The 16,847-nt window shown below is 51.2% G+C and overlaps 2 protein-coding genes across 4 annotated transcripts; one reads left to right on the forward strand and one right to left on the reverse strand.

The window, feature by feature from the left end:
* Positions 1–455: 455 nt before the first annotated feature.
* On the reverse strand, positions 456–11,453 carry UBFD1 (ubiquitin family domain containing 1). 2 transcript variants are annotated; one of them, XM_086854841.1, is made up of 7 exons: positions 11,314–11,453; positions 10,793–11,059; positions 10,511–10,719; positions 9,441–9,506; positions 9,141–9,246; positions 6,027–6,109; positions 456–4,846 (listed from the first exon to the last, which is right to left on the reverse strand). In XM_086854841.1, exons 1-7 carry the CDS (start codon positions 11,339–11,341, stop codon positions 4,736–4,738), a joined length of 870 nt encoding a protein of 289 aa, XP_086710967.1. In that variant the 5' UTR covers positions 11,342–11,453; the 3' UTR covers positions 456–4,735. The 2 variants fall into 2 exon arrangements, with proteins under 2 accessions (XP_086710967.1, XP_086710968.1); XM_086854842.1 differs by having other exon boundaries at positions 456–5,457; positions 11,314–11,452.
* Positions 11,454–11,584: 131 nt separating this feature from the next.
* EARS2 (glutamyl-tRNA synthetase 2, mitochondrial) lies at positions 11,585–16,837 on the forward strand. 2 transcript variants are annotated; one of them, XM_086854839.1, is made up of 9 exons: positions 11,585–11,864; positions 12,329–12,484; positions 12,627–12,816; positions 13,035–13,507; positions 14,313–14,421; positions 15,077–15,230; positions 15,334–15,464; positions 15,719–15,854; positions 16,151–16,837. In XM_086854839.1, the coding sequence occupies exons 1-9, from the start codon at positions 11,711–11,713 to the stop codon at positions 16,232–16,234; spliced, it is 1,587 nt and encodes a 528-aa protein (XP_086710965.1). In that variant the 5' UTR covers positions 11,585–11,710; the 3' UTR covers positions 16,235–16,837. The 2 variants fall into 2 exon arrangements, with proteins under 2 accessions (XP_086710965.1, XP_086710966.1); XM_086854840.1 differs by having other exon boundaries at positions 11,861–12,164.
* Positions 16,838–16,847: the final 10 nt, after the last annotated feature.

Here is a 16,847-nt window from a genome sequence, read left to right on the forward strand (position 1 = left end):
CGAGCCACCACCGAGCTGAGCTGCCACCGAGCCGCTCCGTGGGGCACAGCAGGTGCCGAAGGGCGGAGGAGAAGCCGAGCAGCAGCGCCGGTTCAGCACCACAAAGCCGGGGCTGCTCCCGAGCGGGGCTGTGCAATGGGAGCGCGACTGGGACACCGCGGCCACCGCATCCCGCTGGAAAAAGCAGATTAAAGCCCGGGTTTGGGCAGGGAGGAAGAAAGCATCCTGTAATTCCCAGCCCGTGTGTGTGCAGCGGCACAGGGCAGCAGGACCCAAATCCCCACCCTGGGAGATGGGCACCCACAGCTTCGATGTGTCACCATGTGTGAGGTCCCTTGAATTTGGGCCTGTGTGCATCTTCCCGCAAAGAAACTCACGACAAACCCTTTTGTCACAGCTGTTCATGCAGGAGGAAGTAGCTACATACATAATATTGAAACACTCAAACACAGAACTACTTAATTATCAAACTTTAATTCGTAAGACTAATTTTACAGAATAAAACACCAGGATAACCAGTCGAGGTTACACTTAAAAAAATCCAGCAGTGCAAATCTAAGACTAAATATTTGTCATCTCCCTCCCCCCAAAATAGGCAATAGATTATTTAAAAATACCATAATACATGGTACTCACATAATCCATTTAAAATAAATCTGCAGTGGACACAAATATCTAAGTTTTTTTTTTTTATTTTTAATATAAAACCAAAGAATTAATTGCTTTGAGTATGGATAAGACAGAGTGAACTTCCATGAGCTACCAAAGCGAATCCTTGGCTAGAAGGTCAAATGGCCACGTTTGATACAAGACTTGCTACGGCTCTCCTGGTCCCCCGCTCCCCTCCGGTGACAAGGACATTCACTAACAAAACAAGGGGCTGCTGGACAGAACTGAGGGTGAAAACGGTGCCACTGGAGAAACCAAGTTACAAAGGAAGTGAAGGAAGGGAATTCTGGAAAGAAGGGCTGCAAGGATGGGAGCAGGAGCGCTGTGCTGTGGGGCAGGGGGTGCAGAGCACACCCCACCGTGGCACCTGGGCAGCGCAGCAGCACGGAATTGTTCCTCTTTGGCCCTTAGAGCATGGAGCAGTGGGCACCAGCAGTGTGGTGGTGGTGACAGTTTGTGATCCCCTTTGAATCCAGATCACTCTCTTCCATCACTAGAACATCCAGACTGTAGTTACACATTCCTCACCAATGTCATTAATGGAAATTAATAATTTACTTTAAACTTGGTATGAAACCATGTCAGTAACACAAGCTCTTCATGCAAGACAGTCTTTGCTGAAACCCCAACCAGGCTGAGAAACACTTCTGCATTCCCAACAAAGCAGTGATCCTGGGACTGCTTACACAGACAGAGGAAAGAGCACTGAACTTGGGACAAGGAGGAGAAAGCTGCAGTGCTGGGCACAGAGAGGGGGAAGGGATGGCACACGGCTGAGCTGTGATACTCAGAGTCATGGAACAAGGCAGGGAGCTGGGGATTGACAGGAAGAGTCCCAAGAGGCAGCAGGGAGGGGACACTGCCTGGGCTCTGGGAGCAGCCAACAGCAAACACCAGCTGTGTCCTGCAGGGACCTGCATTTGTCTCGTGAATACTTTAATCTGCAATTAGCAACCCCAGAAAGCACTCAGTGCAGCCTCATGTGGAGCAGCACCCCAGGGTGCTCCCAGGGAATCACACCTACACAGCAGGAAGCAGTGGCTACTGAGAGCACCCTGTAGAACTGTAATTTAACTGAAATTCACATCTCTGCAGCTCTTACTGGTAACCTCTCACAGAATATATGTCAGATCTCAGAATCATCTTTATCACAAGCCCCAAATACCGAGTGTTCTCACACTTCACTCACATATTGTGTCTCATTGAGGACCAAACTGCTCCCTGGGACCACTGGTTATGCTGAGGCTGTCTTGGGATGGTCACAGTGACCAGGGAACAAAATCCACAGCCAAAAGAGAGGCAAGCAATGGCTGTGACCCAACTGTGGCACTATCCCACTAAAAAGGGAGGGTTTCTTAATGTCAATAGCTGCCTTGGAAAAACTGGTGTATGCCAGAACATAAAAAAACTCCACATCATTCCCAAAGAGAAAGGATCTTAAAGGCAGTGCTGCTAAATTTCAACTACAATATTAATTTCAAAGAGGTCCCAAGAAGCCTGGGATATTGAGCCAACAAACACCAACCAAAGCATTTATAAGCCACTTTCCTGTATTTTAATTCAAATTTTGCACATAGAACAAAAAAATAAGACAATTTCATTTTTCTAATCAAATCCAACCTGCAAGGAAGGACCCAAACAGGATCACATCTTCTTAGTGTACAGTATTTTCTTCATGTTTAAAATTGCTTTTTATGTAACCAAGGGGTTTGTGCTGAGTCTCTTTGGAGCTGCTGGGCTCCTGGCCCAGGAGAGAGCAGCTGTGCCACTCTGGCACGGAGTGTGACACTGCCCTGTGCCCCAGGGGCATCAGCAGTGGTCAGTGCCTGTCCCCATCGCCCCAGAGTTACTCACCCGGTCACTGTGTCCTGCACAGAAGCCACAGGAGCTGGGCAGGAGCTGGAACTCGGGCCCGTGCCCTCCCCAGGAGCAAAGGGGTGAAGGAACAGGAAAGGAAACATGAACAGATGCACAGAGAGGTCTGAGAATGTTGAGGAACAAATGGCAGCTGATCATCACAGAACCAGCAAGGTGGCAAGTGCCAACGTGTCCCAGGTGACAGAAAGGGCCAGTGTCACCCCTTTGTTTATCCTGTAGTGCCCACACCTTCCACCAGGCAACAAATTCATCTAAGCCTTAACACCAGGACTGACAAGCAGGAAATCACAAGTGTGATGGCTGCATTTCATCCATGACATTGCCACCAGTAAAGTCAGGCCAGCTCCTCTCTGTCCCCACTGCTCCAAGGGACTGCCAAGGGAGCTGCCACGGCTCTCCTGGCCCCAGCCACGCATGTCAGGACACACTGCTGCTGGCTTGCACACAGAAAGGAAATACCTCAAGCTACAAGAGTAACAAGCACATCACTAGTTTCTATGTAGGATATGAAACACCTTTAAAACTCATATTGTGTGGCTGTTCTAACAGAAAATAGAAACTGAAACTGTTATCCAGAGGCTACAGGGAAATCTGTGACCTCAACACCTACCAGAAAGCCAATGTGTTTTCCAGTCTCTTAAGTAAAATAAAAATAAAATAAATACTAATTTGGGAATTTGCACCTGCTATGCTTCAACTGGGCTCTTCCCTCAAGGAGAGGGAAGAGTGGACATGGAACATATTCAGATTAGCTGCTCCTACAAGGCTGTTCCTGCATGGGTCTGAGCTACTGGCACGGAGCAGCACGGAGCCCCAGCACTAATGCAGAGCAGGATGTGTGAGCTGCTCCAGTCTGGCTGCACAAAGTCCTGCTATGGGCTTTGCACCTGTCAGGGCTGAGGGCTCCGTTCAGAGCACCTGAGAGAAATGGCACACGGATGGCTGGGATGACACACAGAGCATCACAGCCCACGGCACAGCACGTTCCTTCTGACAGAATGAGCTGTGAGAGCTTCTCGTGAACTGGAACAGGAGAAAAGCTGCAAGGTGGTTTACATTTCAAAACATCACTTGCTGCATGGTTAATCTAAAGTACGATTCACTGAATTCAAGATCGCTACGAATTTTCAAATCCAGTTCACAGAAGACTGCTGCTGCTATTAAGAATCCAAAGCAGCATCTCAGCTTCTCTCTCCCTTACTGCCCCCACCCCAAACAGGGCAGGAAAGTCTCTGTGGCTCCCCTGCTTTGGGAGATCTGTGTCACCCCGCTCCCACCAGGCAGCGTCCCGGTGTTCCCATCCATGTCCATGTCACTGTGTCCCCTGCTCACACCAGGCAGCACAGCCGTGTTTCCAGTCCAACAGCTCAGTGTCAACACAGGGGCTGCAGAATGATCCTGGGCTGCAACATCACGAGCAAGAAAACGCTCCCCAGATGCAGCAGCCCAGGGCAGGAGGTGAAGCACTGACCGGGCATGAGGGGGAGCAGCTGGCAGCACCAGGGCACCTGCCGTGACAAAACACGCAGAATTCACCTGCTCCAAACGCGCCACACAGACCAACCTGGAGCTGCCAGATCGGGAAAGGCCAGGAAAAATCCCAAACAAGCAGGGCATCTTTGGGTTAAAACAAAGAATTAGTTCTGCTACCAAGGAGTGGAAGCTGCCATGAGGGCCAGCAGGATATGGCTTCACCGAACAGCGCCGCTGCGCACTGCTACAGTTTATTCCTAAAAATCTGCTCCTCAAAGTCCCAGTCACAACCAAGTAACTAAACTAAGTCTAATGCTGATAACTGAGAGATTATGAAAATATTCGGTTTTGTTCAAACCATGTAAAAAATCCTCAATAATACATTGTAATATTTTCTTTTGAAAACTAAACTGGAAGATCAACTCTCAGCAGATTTAAGTGTATTACACACGATATTTTGTGAATTAAGGTTTATTGATTTCCATTGTATTTGCTTTAAATATGGTTGAAGCTGACTGCAGAAAAGGGATGGTGAAATCTTTAAGTTAAAAGTAAACTAATGGTGAAAGAACATCACCTCTGGCTTCCATCCATGCCTCGTTTAGCATGTTTTAATAATAAGTTCCAGGACTGTCACATCCAGGGATGTTGGAGGCCTCTCCCAGCAGTGTCCTTAGATTTGTGTCATTTTCCTGTGCCAGAGGTGAGCGTGCTTTCAAAAATACTGCCACTTCCCCAGCACCGTGTCTTTGATTGCATCGACATACTGAGTTGGGACCCAATAGACCCAGTAGTAAGATGCTTCTGTTGGGCCCAGCTGAAATGCCTGCAATTAAAAATGACAACATTTACACTTGGGAACAAAGAGCTGGTCCCAGTGGACAGGCACAGCTCATCCACTGCCAAACCAGACCAGCCTGTCCCACTTGCTGCTCCCTGCAGCACCTGGGGCACACCACACTCTTTTGGGCAATTAAAGGAGCACATCAGAGAACAAGAGCTGCAGAGCACTGACAAAGCTGTGAGCTCTTCCCTTTTACAACACCACAGCAAAAACCAAAACTCCTGGCCAGTTTCAGAACATGAGGAAATTATTCTGGTAGACAACCTGAAGCATAACTCAGAGTTTCTGTAGAAATGACAGAGCTGAGAAGCCAAACAGGAACTAAACAAGACAACGACCATGCTTTTATAGTCATAGGATTTTATATTTAGACATAATGTACTATTCTCAACTTCTCTCCTATGATGCCCAGGAGAGGGGCACCAGGGCCTGCCAGAGCCTCCACCCTTGCTGTGGGGTAAGTTTATTGCAACATGTGCTGAAGAGGACCTCTTCTCACATGGATGATTGAAAATCAAACACTGGGACAGAGACTAGAGCAGCAGCTTCCTGCAGGCCATGACTTTAAGGAAAAACATTTCCCTTTCCTCCCCCTAAAGAAGGAAATAGACTTCTTATAGAAAAGAAACTTCTTCAACATCAAAAGTTAGTTACTGTACTTTGAAAAGCAGGACCTTAATAAAAACCCATGGATTAAAATAAACAGCCAAAATTTCAGTACATTAGCACAGTTCTCTTCTGAAATATAACTCTGCTAGATGCCAGGTGAGTTGTTCAGAAAATTACAGGTGTGAAAAGATATGACAGCATCAAATCCTTTTTTCCCCTTAACCTTCACCAAGGCCTGTTGTTCATACAAATACCACAGAATCTAGAAATTAAACCAGATATCAAAAAATACCACTCCCATTAAGAAATCATGAGCTATGTTGTGAGTATGTTTAATGCTTAAGCACTTCATGTTTGTGTGAAACAGTCTGGACTTCCACACAGCTGCAGATATTCAATGTGGACCCAAAATATTGACAGTGTGAGAGGAGCCCATGTCCTCATCTCCACAAGGCTGGAAGCACCATCCACCTCCAGCCTGCTCTGACCTGCAGCCTCAGCAGTGTGCATGAAGGAATTAGATGAATATGATTAAAGTAGAGCTGTTACTCACCATCATGTGATAATCCTCATGGCCTTCAATAGGTTCACTCACCACATTTTTAATGGACCCCATGGGTAACTTTTCTGTTCTCTCTACATTAAAATTGATCAAAGTATTATTTCTGACATGCGGGGAAGCAGTATTTCATATTCATTTCATACACCACCTCCATTAATGCCAAAATCTCCTCAGGTCAACAGTGTCCCCTCCAGGTGAGTTTTGGATACCTGCTGCCCAGGACGTGGTGGCTGCAGCACCACACCCCACACACACCCACAGCTGGCACCTCAGCAGTGAGAAGGAATCCAAAACTGGATCACACAGTTCCCCTGCATCACATGAAGTATTTCTGTGTTCAGTATTTGGGCCTGGACTAAGGGATGAGAAATCCCAGGCTTCACTTCATATTTTCCCAAAACAAACTCTCCTTGGAGCAGCAGGGATTCTCATCCTATGGATTCTAGTCCAGGTATGAGAATATTCAGGACTGACTACCAAGAATTACACTGGACTCTCAACAGCAAGTCTGAAAGCTGGCAAAGATCATTAAACTCTGAAAGCTTAGGCCAGGCTTTACCCTGAGGCAGTGTGCAGAGAAGCACAGGGAAGGGAATATGGAAGAGAAAATAGGGAAAGAAACGAATAAGAGAAACTGAAGCCCCCAGATTACAATTCCACAGCAGAGTAACATCAGCCAGCCAGAGGCAATGACAAGAGTGACAAAGTACATGGTCCAGGGCAGTTTTCCTGTCAGCTCTGTCCTCACTCCTTTCTGAAGACTTAATTCCAAGGTCCTGCCTTTCAGTTCAAGCATCCAGCATCAGCCAAAAATCACCTTCTTGGATAAAAGACAGAGAATACCCAAAACACTGCACAAAGGAGAAAGTGAACTCTGAGATCTTGAGATAGAGCTATTTAATTTGTGATCCAAAAATTCTCAGACCTACCTACAGAAAGTACACAGGGAGATGAAATCAGTGACATAAGGAAAGATATTCTCTGCCTCTAACCAAGCTCACTCTGAACTACCTGTTCAGACCTGTGACTTCATTCATGAGGTAAAACCCCACTTTGCCCTTCTTTAGCATCCCCCAAACCAATTTCTGCTCTGAGCACCCCAGCAGCAGACAAATCCCATTATCCATGCCTCTGTGCAACTGAGGAACAGCTGCCTGTACCAAACTTCAGGCTGCAAATACCTGCACAAACCCCTGTGAAGCCCAGGGGGGCTGCAGGGCTGGGGGTAAGAACCAGGGCCAGCAAGTGACAAGCTGTGTGAACACCCAGATGTGATTACTCCAGCCCTTCCCTGCTGGCCTCTGTCATGGGCTTTTCAGAGTAGGAAGGAGCTTTTCCCAGTAACAGCCAGTAATTACAGCCATTGCCTAGAGGCAGCAAGCTGCTGCTAACTCAGGGAAGTAGGGAAACAGGTCACAGGAAACACATGACTACAAGAAGAATCAAATTCACAGCTTAAGCAACACCATGTAGAACACCTCAGAAACACTGTACTTGAAAACTCACCTGGGGGGGTGATGGAAGAGATTAATCACCTAAATACTAAGCATGGATTTAGAACCTGGGTACTGGATCAGTAACAGAAAAATCTGCCTGCCAAACCTAGAGTTCACAACACCCCCCAATGCCTTGCTCCATCACTTCACCCAGGACAGAAATCACTGCAACTGGCACCATTAGAGATTTTAAAGCCAGAAAAAAACCTTCACAGTCAAGCCTGTCCTACAAAGAAAGGATCAAGAACTTTTGAGATTTCTGCTTACTTTGGAACTACTGTAGCAGCTGGAGGCAGTACAACCACCCAGTTAGGCTGCTTTACTGGGACAGTGGGCAAGCACTTGCATCCCTCTTGCTCATCACTGTATCTTGCCCACCCCAGTCAAACTGAAGGAGCACAGCTTCCCTGGCCCGTGGGGGGATCCTGGTGTCCTGTTTAGCTCCAGCCAGAAATTAAGCACCACCATACAGAAATTAAGCACCACTCACTCCCTCTGCCATGCTGGGATGGGGAGGAGAACCAGGGAAAAAAAAGTAAAAAACTCATGAGCTAAGAACAGTTTAGTAACTGAAACAAAATAAAATATACTACTACTGCTAATGGTAATAATAGTAGTAAAAAAAATAAAAAAAGAAACTCCAGAGAAACCAGTGATGCCCAGTACAGCTGCTCTCCACTGCTGACCAGTGGAGAGCAGCACTAAACCTAACTCTAACAGCTAACTAAACCAGCCTGTCCCCCCTTTCAGTGACCAGTCCCTCCCAGCAAACTGCCCCCAGTTTACACTGGACATGATGCTTTATGGTGGGAAATATTCCTTTGGCCAGCTCTGGTCAGCTGTCCTGGCTGTCCCTCCCATCTCCTTGCATGCCTCCTCACAGGCAGAGTCTGAGACACCAAACAGTCCTTGACTGAGGGAAGCACTGCACAGCAACAATCAAAACATCCACAGTTATCAGCATTGCTCCCATCCCAAACCCAAAACAGCTCCTGGGAAGAAAACTAACTCTGTCCCAGCCAAAACCAGGACACAGACATCCTCAGCAAGCCACAATATCCCCATGTCATTCCCAGCTCCTCCTGGCACCACTCACATCTGCAAACCAACCCCTCTGCACAGCACCACAGTTGTGCATTACTGAGACAAGACACCCACAGAATTTCAGCTGGAAAGACAGAGAGTGCCAGAGATGCCAACATTCCCAGTTTCTATCCCAGTTCTGAGTTTTCCTTCCAAGTCCTGGCTAAGCCATTGGGCCCCCGTGTAGTGCTGGCATCAAACCCATGCTGCTTATGGAGTACTTTGAGATATGCCAGAAATGCCCAACACTATAATTCACACTTGGAGCCAGCAACAGCACATTGGACCATTTGTCTGCTGACAGCACTGAACTCCAGTTTTTCAGGAACCCACATGCAGTATCAAGTACTACTCACTGACCTAGGAAAATGGCACATGAGAAAAGGAAACAGTTTTTTGAAGTGCTGCAATACCAGCATCACTCCCTAAACACAATTTAGTCAGAGGAGAAGCTTTTCTAGGTCACACAGAGTTCAGTCACAGCCCAATCAGCAGTTGTTCATCCCTGACATTGAGAGGTGCTCACCTTTTGTACCAATCCACAGCTGGTCTTGCTCGAGTTTGAAGGTCAGTCTGACTTTTCCCCCTGACTTGTTGTACATGCCGGACAGCGGCACCGTGGGCAGCCGCTCCTGCAACGAGACACAGCCGGTCACAGGCAGGGCTGGGGCACAAAAGCTACATGCTCTCAACTTTTAAAGCATAAGGACCATCATTCCTGCCAACTTTCTGCTAGGACAGCAAGGAATGACTGAACCAGTGGGGAAAGGTCTCAAACCACAGAGGAGTCTCTTCTCTTCTCTGAGTGTCTCGTGACCTTACGCACCTGCACACCTTTGACAGAAGGCATCACATCGTCAGGTTTTCCTTTATCCAACACTTTTCTGTGTTGCTACAACATAAAAACAGAAATTAAATTCACAGGCACATTATGAAGCTTTGCAGTGTATGTCCAGCTGCCCCCTGAACACGTCCCAATGGCACTGAGACAGCTGAGGGCTGTTCACAGGCACTTCTCACATGGGCATCAGTTACTTTCAAACTTAATTGTGCACTTTCTAAGACCTCTCGAGAAATTATCAAAATGTATGTAACTCCAACATAATTCCAAGGATTAACAGCCTTCTCAAATACACACACACATAAATACATATCTATAAACACCAGTGTTAGATCCATTGAGTGGCAGAAACCCTCACATCTGGCAGATCAACCCAGCACCAAACCAGAACAGATCAGAGCACTGCTCATTTCAAACCCACACTCACAGCTTGTACCTGGCTGAGCACTTTAAGAAATGATGGCACCTACCCTGAGTGTGAACCATGATAAATCACAGAAAACCATCAGCATGCTGCATGGAGGCACTACTTAATTTTAACCAAGTTTATTTTGAGGAGAGTACAGGGCTGGTAATACCTTGAGCTGGCAAGCCTTCATCAGCCCCCCACACTGCAGGACCACCAAGCCAGTCTCACTGCACTGTGCTACAAAAAGTGAGAGGAGAATTCAACACCCACATCCCCGCAGGGCTGGGACAGCTGAGGGAACTGCTCTCTTGGCGTTAGTTTTAAGCAATTTTTGGAAGTCAAATTCTTTTGTGCCAGTAAAAATGAGTTAGGTTTTAGACAGAGTTAAACTGGGCTGGGTTTGCATCAACATTCATCAAACATTTCCATTTCTAAATCAAAATGCTTTCCTGTGCCTGGCACCACAAGCAGTGTCCCTGCTGGACTAAACTCTGCTACTCTGCTGCCCAGAGTCATTCCAGTGCTGAGCTGTCAGAAACGAACCCCCAACCCAATCTCAGGAGGAACAGGACCCAGAAGTGCCTGCAGGAGAACCATGCAAATCCTCCTGCTCCCCCGCACCAGCAATTATTGAGACATTAATTACCTTTTGTCTGCAAAGTGGCTCCTTCTTGTTTTCCTCAGCTTTGACCTCCTGTTGAGCAGCTTCTTTGGGTGTATTTACTGCTAACACATCGTTGATAGTAGAGCCCACAACCATTATCTTGGCTCCATTTGTTACTTTGATTTCTCGCAATGTTTTCTCCTCTGGCAGAAGTCCCTTGAACATAACTTTCTGCATGGCCGGCGGGAGGCCTAGAGACAAGCAGAGCGATTAGGAGCCGGCGGCGAGGGAGGCGCGGGGGAGGCGGCGGTGATCCCGACAGACCTGTGAGCGAGTGGATCTTCTGCTTCAGCTCGGCTCCCGTGCTGTCCAGGCAGAACTTCACGTCGTACTTGTTCTTGTTCCAGATCACCTTCAGCTCCACCAGCTCCCTCCCGCTGTCCTCGTCGCCGCCGTTGCTGACAGACGCCTGCGGGGGCTCCGGGCGCTGCTCACCCTCCGGAGATCTCCCCGCCGCCGGCACGCCGGCCCCTCCGCCGCAGCCCAGCGGCAGCTCCTGCGCCTCCGCCTCCATGCCCGGCTCCTCGGCACCTGTGGGGAGCGGACAGGAAGATCCCGGCCCACGGGACGCTGTCCCGGCCCAGCCCCTCTCCAGCCCCGGAGCCCGCCCGCAGCGTGTCCGGGGCCGGCTCCCCACGCCGGCGCCTCCCGGACCGCCCCGCCGGCCTCTGCCCCAGCACCGCGGGTTCCGGGCACCGCTGGCTCCCGGCACCGCCGGCTCAAGGCACCGCCGGCTCCGGGCACCGCGGGCTCCGGGCACCGCGGGCTCCCGGCCGCGCTCGTACCATCGGCGGCGGCGGCGGCGGCAGCCATGATGATTGTGTACAATCCGCCGCGGGGCACGCCGGGAAACGCCGCCGCCGCCACCGCTGGGCCGCGCCGGCTCCCGTAGCTGCCCCCGCCCGCCGCTCAACGTGGGGGCCCCCAGATCGCACCCCCGCGGCACCGGCCGCTCCGCGCCGGGAGACGGGAGGGGCGCCGGACCCTCCACTCAGCGCTCCGGGAACCGGAACTCCCCCGCTATGCCGAGCCCCTGACGGCAGCCGCCGTCCTCTCGCACGACCGGACTAAGCTGGTGGCGGCGCCTTTAAGTGGAGCCCCGCCCCCGGGGGCGGTGCGCACGGGGATTGGCTGCCGCAGCCGGGCGGAAGCGGCGCTGCGGCCACGTGGGCGCGCGGCGGGATGGCGCGAGCTCTGCGCGTGCTGCGCTGCGCGGCGGGACCGGGACCGGGACCGGGACCGGGACCCGGACCCGGACCCGGACCCGGACCCGGACCCGGACCCGGACCCGGACCCGAGCAGGGGCCTCGGGTCCGGTTCGGGCCCAGCCCCACAGGTAAACGACCCCTCGGCAGCCCCGCCCCTGCCACCCCCGGGGCTCCGCTGCGGCAGGGCGGGGCTTTGGGTTCGAAAACATAAATTCGGACTCCGGAGGGACTGCTGGCTTCCCGGGGTGCTCCTGCCGGAGCTGCCGGGCTCCCCCTCCCAGCGTGTCCCCGTGCGTTCCCTGTCGTGCGGGGTCACTGCTGGTGTCCCGTGGCACTGCTGTTCCTGCCATGTGCTAGCTTATGAGGGATTTCCAGGTCACTTCAGGACCTCTGAAGTGTACTGTGTTCCTGGGGGTAGTCATCCACAAGTATGTTCTTAGCCAGTGCCCGCGGAGCTGTGTTCGTGCGGTGCAGCACCCGGCTCAGGGGCGCTGCAGTCGCAGGCAGCATCCAGCGCCCTTCCAGCTCATATTTAGAACTCTTTCCTGAGCCTTCTTTGTGACCGTCTCCTCTGATTTCCCCACGATTACAGGTTTTCTTCATTTAGGTGGCCTTAGGACCGCTTTGTACAATTACATCTTTGCCAAAAAACACAAAGGGACCTTTATTTTAAGAGTGGAAGATACAGATCAGAATCGGGTGGTGCCTGGAGCTGCAGAAGGAATAGAAGATATGTTGGACTGGGCAGGTATTCAGAAACGTTTTTCATTTTTCACCTACTGAAACCTTACCTTTCTTTCAGAGGCTAACAGTACTCAGCTGGAGGGTGGGTTTGGCTCTGCCTTTGGGTTGTTTTGGCAGCCCAGCCGTTCACCGTGCCGATGTTCCAGGTATTCCCCCGGACGAGAGCCCCGGGCGCGGCGGCCCCGCCGGGCCCTACGTGCAGTCGCTGAGGCTGGAGCTGTACGGCCGGGCTGGTGCAGCACTGCTGGCCAGCGGGGCTGCCTACCGCTGCTTCTGCAGCCCGCAGCGCCTGGAGCTGCTGCGCAGGGACGCCGTGCGCAGCCAGCAGACCCCGCGGTACGTCCTGGCCTGCTCCCTGCACGGCCCCGGGGCAGCAGCGCCCTTGTGTCGTGGAGAGGGAGCCGTGTCACCCTCCTGACATGAGGTGTTTGACTGGACACATAGTGGGCAGCTTACAGCTAAAATCCAGGTGGCTGCTTGGAGTTTTGGGAAGGGAAAAATGGCTGATGTTGCTGGGCTGTGTTGAGCAGAACCTTCGTTCTCACCTCCCAAAGATACGACAATCGGTGCCGGCACCTGACGCCCACGGAAGTGGCCCAGAAGCTGTCACAGGGCCTTGACTTCGTCATCCGCTTCCGCCTGGAGAAGGGGGTGGAACCCTTCCAGGACCTGGTCTATGGCTGGAGCAAGCACGAGGTGGCAGAGGTGGAAGGTGACCCCGTGATTCTCAAGGGGGACGGCTTCCCCACGTACCACCTGGCAAATGTGGTGGATGACCACTACATGGGCATCACCCACGTCCTGCGCGGCACCGAGTGGCTGACTTCAACCTCCAAGCACCTGCTGCTCTACAAAGCCTTTGGCTGGGAGCCCCCTCAGTTTGGCCACCTGCCACTGCTGCTGAACAAGGACGGTGGCAAGCTGTCCAAGAGGCAGGGGGACATCTTCCTGGAGCACTTTGCTCGGGATGGCTTCCTGCCAGAGGCACTGCTGGACATTGTCACCAACTGCGGCTCGGGGTTCACAGGTAACACCACGGGCTCCTGCCTGCCAGGTCACTTCATGCTGACTTTGTAGCATGGGCTGGGTGTATTTTAATAGCTGAGAACTTTGTCGGTGTTTGGAGGGGTCAGGGAATGGGTGTCACCAGTGACAGTGGGTCACTGAGGTGCCACCAGACCTTCTGCAGCGCTCCTGTGGAAGGAGCTGGAATGGTGGAAGTCTTTCTGCTGCTGTGCAGCTGTTAAAATTGAGTCAGGTGCTTAATGGCTTCTCCCTTGGGAAAACCTTCACTTCAAGGCTGAGAAACTGTCTGTGAAGTCTTGGGAAAACTTGCATTCTGTGGTTAATAATTAATAATAATGTGGTTAATAAGTGTTGTCTGACACCTTTAACCTGACAGACCACGAGGAGTTGAATCAGTGTCTCCTTCTGTGGTTCTTGCTGTGTGGGGATCACAAATTAGCTTGTGTGCTGGGAACTGTGCTTGGGAATGAAATCTTCCCAGGGCAGTGCAGCCTCCTGGCTGCGTGTGACTTCTCTTTGTCCGATGGAGGGGGCATGTCTGATGACAGAGCCAGGCAGAGTGTCCCAGTTCCCAGTGCCTCACCAGCACAGCAGGCTCCTGGGGAGAGGGCAGCATCCTGTGTGTGCCTGCTGCCAGTTCCCTCCTGCCTGCTGGGGGACGTCCCTGCTGCTGCTGGCACTGCACAGTGGCTGTCCTGTGTCACCTTTGTGCAGCGTGCTGCCGGCCCCGTGCCCGAGGTGTGAGCAGCACCATGGTTCTGTGCAGGAGCACTGAGCCCTGGGATTCCCTGTGGCTTGTGTTGCAGAGAAGCAGATGGGGAGGACTTTGGAGGAGCTGATCTCTCAATTCGAAGTAGGCAGAATTACAACCCATTCTGCTTTCCTGGACCTTGAAGCGCTCCCAGAATTCAACAGGTAAAAAATTAATGGTAATTTTAAAATGTCGTAAGCACCACGTCAGTGAGAATTTGTTTCTAGCACTTGGCTTTGGCTGGAGGTTTTGTGTGTTGGATCAAGCATGGTCCTGGTGCAGCAGCTGTTGGGCTGTGCTAAGAGGAAACATAAGTTTCTGCTCACACTGTTCCTGCCTCCTCTCCCATTCTGGGCTTGGACACTGGGCTTGGCTACACTGAACTAGGCAGAGGGTGGGTGTAGCTAGGAGGATCTTAAGTTTATAACCTAAGAAAATAATATCTAAAAAGAGTTAGCACTTCCAGAACATTCTTCTGCAACACTTGTGCTGTTAGGACATTGTGCTGCTAAGAGTGGCCTCGTCATCAGTTCCCTGTGGGGCACCAGAGCTAAATGCTCCTTTGTAGAGTGTCTGACTGTGGTTTAGTGTTGCTTTTCTAACAGTTCCACAGCTTTAACTCAGTGGGTCAGAGCATGGTGCTAAGAATGCCAAAGTCATGGGTTCAGTCCCCAGATGGGCTCTTCCCTTAAGAGATGGACTTGATGATCCTTGTGGGTCTCTTCCAAGCCAGAATATTCTGTGATTTCTGTGCAGTGTGGTTGGGGTGATTTGATGTTAGCCAGAGCAATCCAAGAGCAGGTCTTTTCTCTGTTACAGGGTTCACCTCACCCGCCACATTGAGAACCAAGGGCTGCGCCAGAAGCTCGTGAGGGAGCTGCAGGGGCTGGTGGAGCTCGTCTATGGGGATCAGCAAGTGGATCCAGACGTTCTGGAAAATGAATATGTGGAGCGAGTCCTGCTGCTGAGAAAAGTACGAGTGGTGGCAGAGCACTGTGCCACCATCCTCCAGGCTGAGGCATTGCTTCCTCCACAGCTCAGCCCTCTGCCCTGCCAGCCTCGCTCTCTTTCCCCAGGGTCACATAAGCTTCCTGAAGAACCTGGTGTCGAGTGATTACTCTTACCTGTGGGTCAGGCCCTCAGTGTCCCGGCAGCAGCTGCAGACAATTTCTGCAGAAGTAGATGAAATAGGAAAACTAGTCCTGGGGTAAGTGTGCTGCTGTCTGAGCTGAGTATTGGCAGCAACGGCTCCTCATCTCTGAAAATTGAAATAATCAGAATTCCTGCTTTTTCTGTGGTTTTCCACAGATAATGGCATCATTTCGTAGTTTAAACTTGCTCTTTTAAATGAGCTCTGCTTCTGGCGAGCAGAGGGAGTGCCCTGGCACAGGGCAGGGGTGAGAGGTAGGAATCCTGTGCTTTTCATGTCCCCAGAGTGTAAGGACACCTTCTTCCCTAAAGGCTCATGACAAGGCAGGCAGCTGCCTTGACTGTGGAGGAGCTGAACAAAGACCTGAGAAGTCTCCAGAAGCAAACCAGAGAGACCAAGTACAGCAGCATGATGCAGCTCCTGCGCCTGGTGCTCAGCGGGCGCCAGGTAAAAAGAACAGTTCTGGGATTATGTGCAATGTGCTTTCACAGAGCTCAAACCCAAGTTTTGCACACGTTCTCCAAAGCCTAGTCCTGGCTCAGCTCTGGTGCTAATCCTTTGGGTCCCTCTGACCAGGGCTGGCATTTGCCTTCAGGAAGAGACCCCCAAGGCTTTGTTTGAGCTCCGTGACTCGCTCTCAGTCTGGCAGCGATGCAGAGCGAGGCGCTCGGTCACTGCAGTCTCTGTGATCACAGACATGTGCGGGGAGTTCCCGTGTGTTCAGTGACTCCCTCTGTTTGCAGCACGGCCCGAGTGTTGCTGAGATGATGGTGACTCTGGGAGCTGAGGAGGTGTGTGGCCGGATACGCAGAGCACTGTCCAGCTGACAGGGACGTCGGTGACGCTGCCAGGCCACGCGCTTGGACGGTGCAGGTGGCACCTGTGTGATCATCTCTGGGCAGCTGGGCTTTAGGCATCTGTGCTGGTCCCACGTCTGTACCAACCTGCACTAAACACAGGCCACTTCACCTGGGAGAGGAACCAAGTCCAGATTCAACTCTGCCCTGCTGTTGCCTCGTGCAAGGAGCCTGGTTTGCTGGGTGGGAGAAAAAGACGTGTATCAGCACTTCAATTGAGAGCATGTGGACAGGAAGCGACTGAACTTCTGATAGCAGCAGATCAGATCCTTTTTGGAGAGGGCCTCACAGTCAGGGTGCCTACAGCTACACAACACAGTTCCCCAATAAATACAGTAGGGGTATTTATAGATATATATGCATATATATAAAGAGATATATGCTATAGCTGTTACCCTCTTGGCTGCCATGGTGTCCTTCCAGGCTGAGTGAGCTGCTCAGAGGGGGTTTCCTCCCTGTGTACTGTGTCACACACGTGGTTCTGCCAAAAATACCCCTGATCAGGAGATTGGGATGTTTTTTCCTCTTTTGTCTGAAGCCCTTTTAATTATTAAATTACTGTGGTGACTTAGACTCTGTTCTC

The sequence above is a fragment of the Cyanistes caeruleus genome, chromosome 17, assembly GCF_971803275.1.
Source record: "Cyanistes caeruleus chromosome 17, bCyaCae1.hap1.1, whole genome shotgun sequence".
Taxonomy (NCBI): domain Eukaryota; kingdom Metazoa; phylum Chordata; class Aves; order Passeriformes; family Paridae; genus Cyanistes; species Cyanistes caeruleus.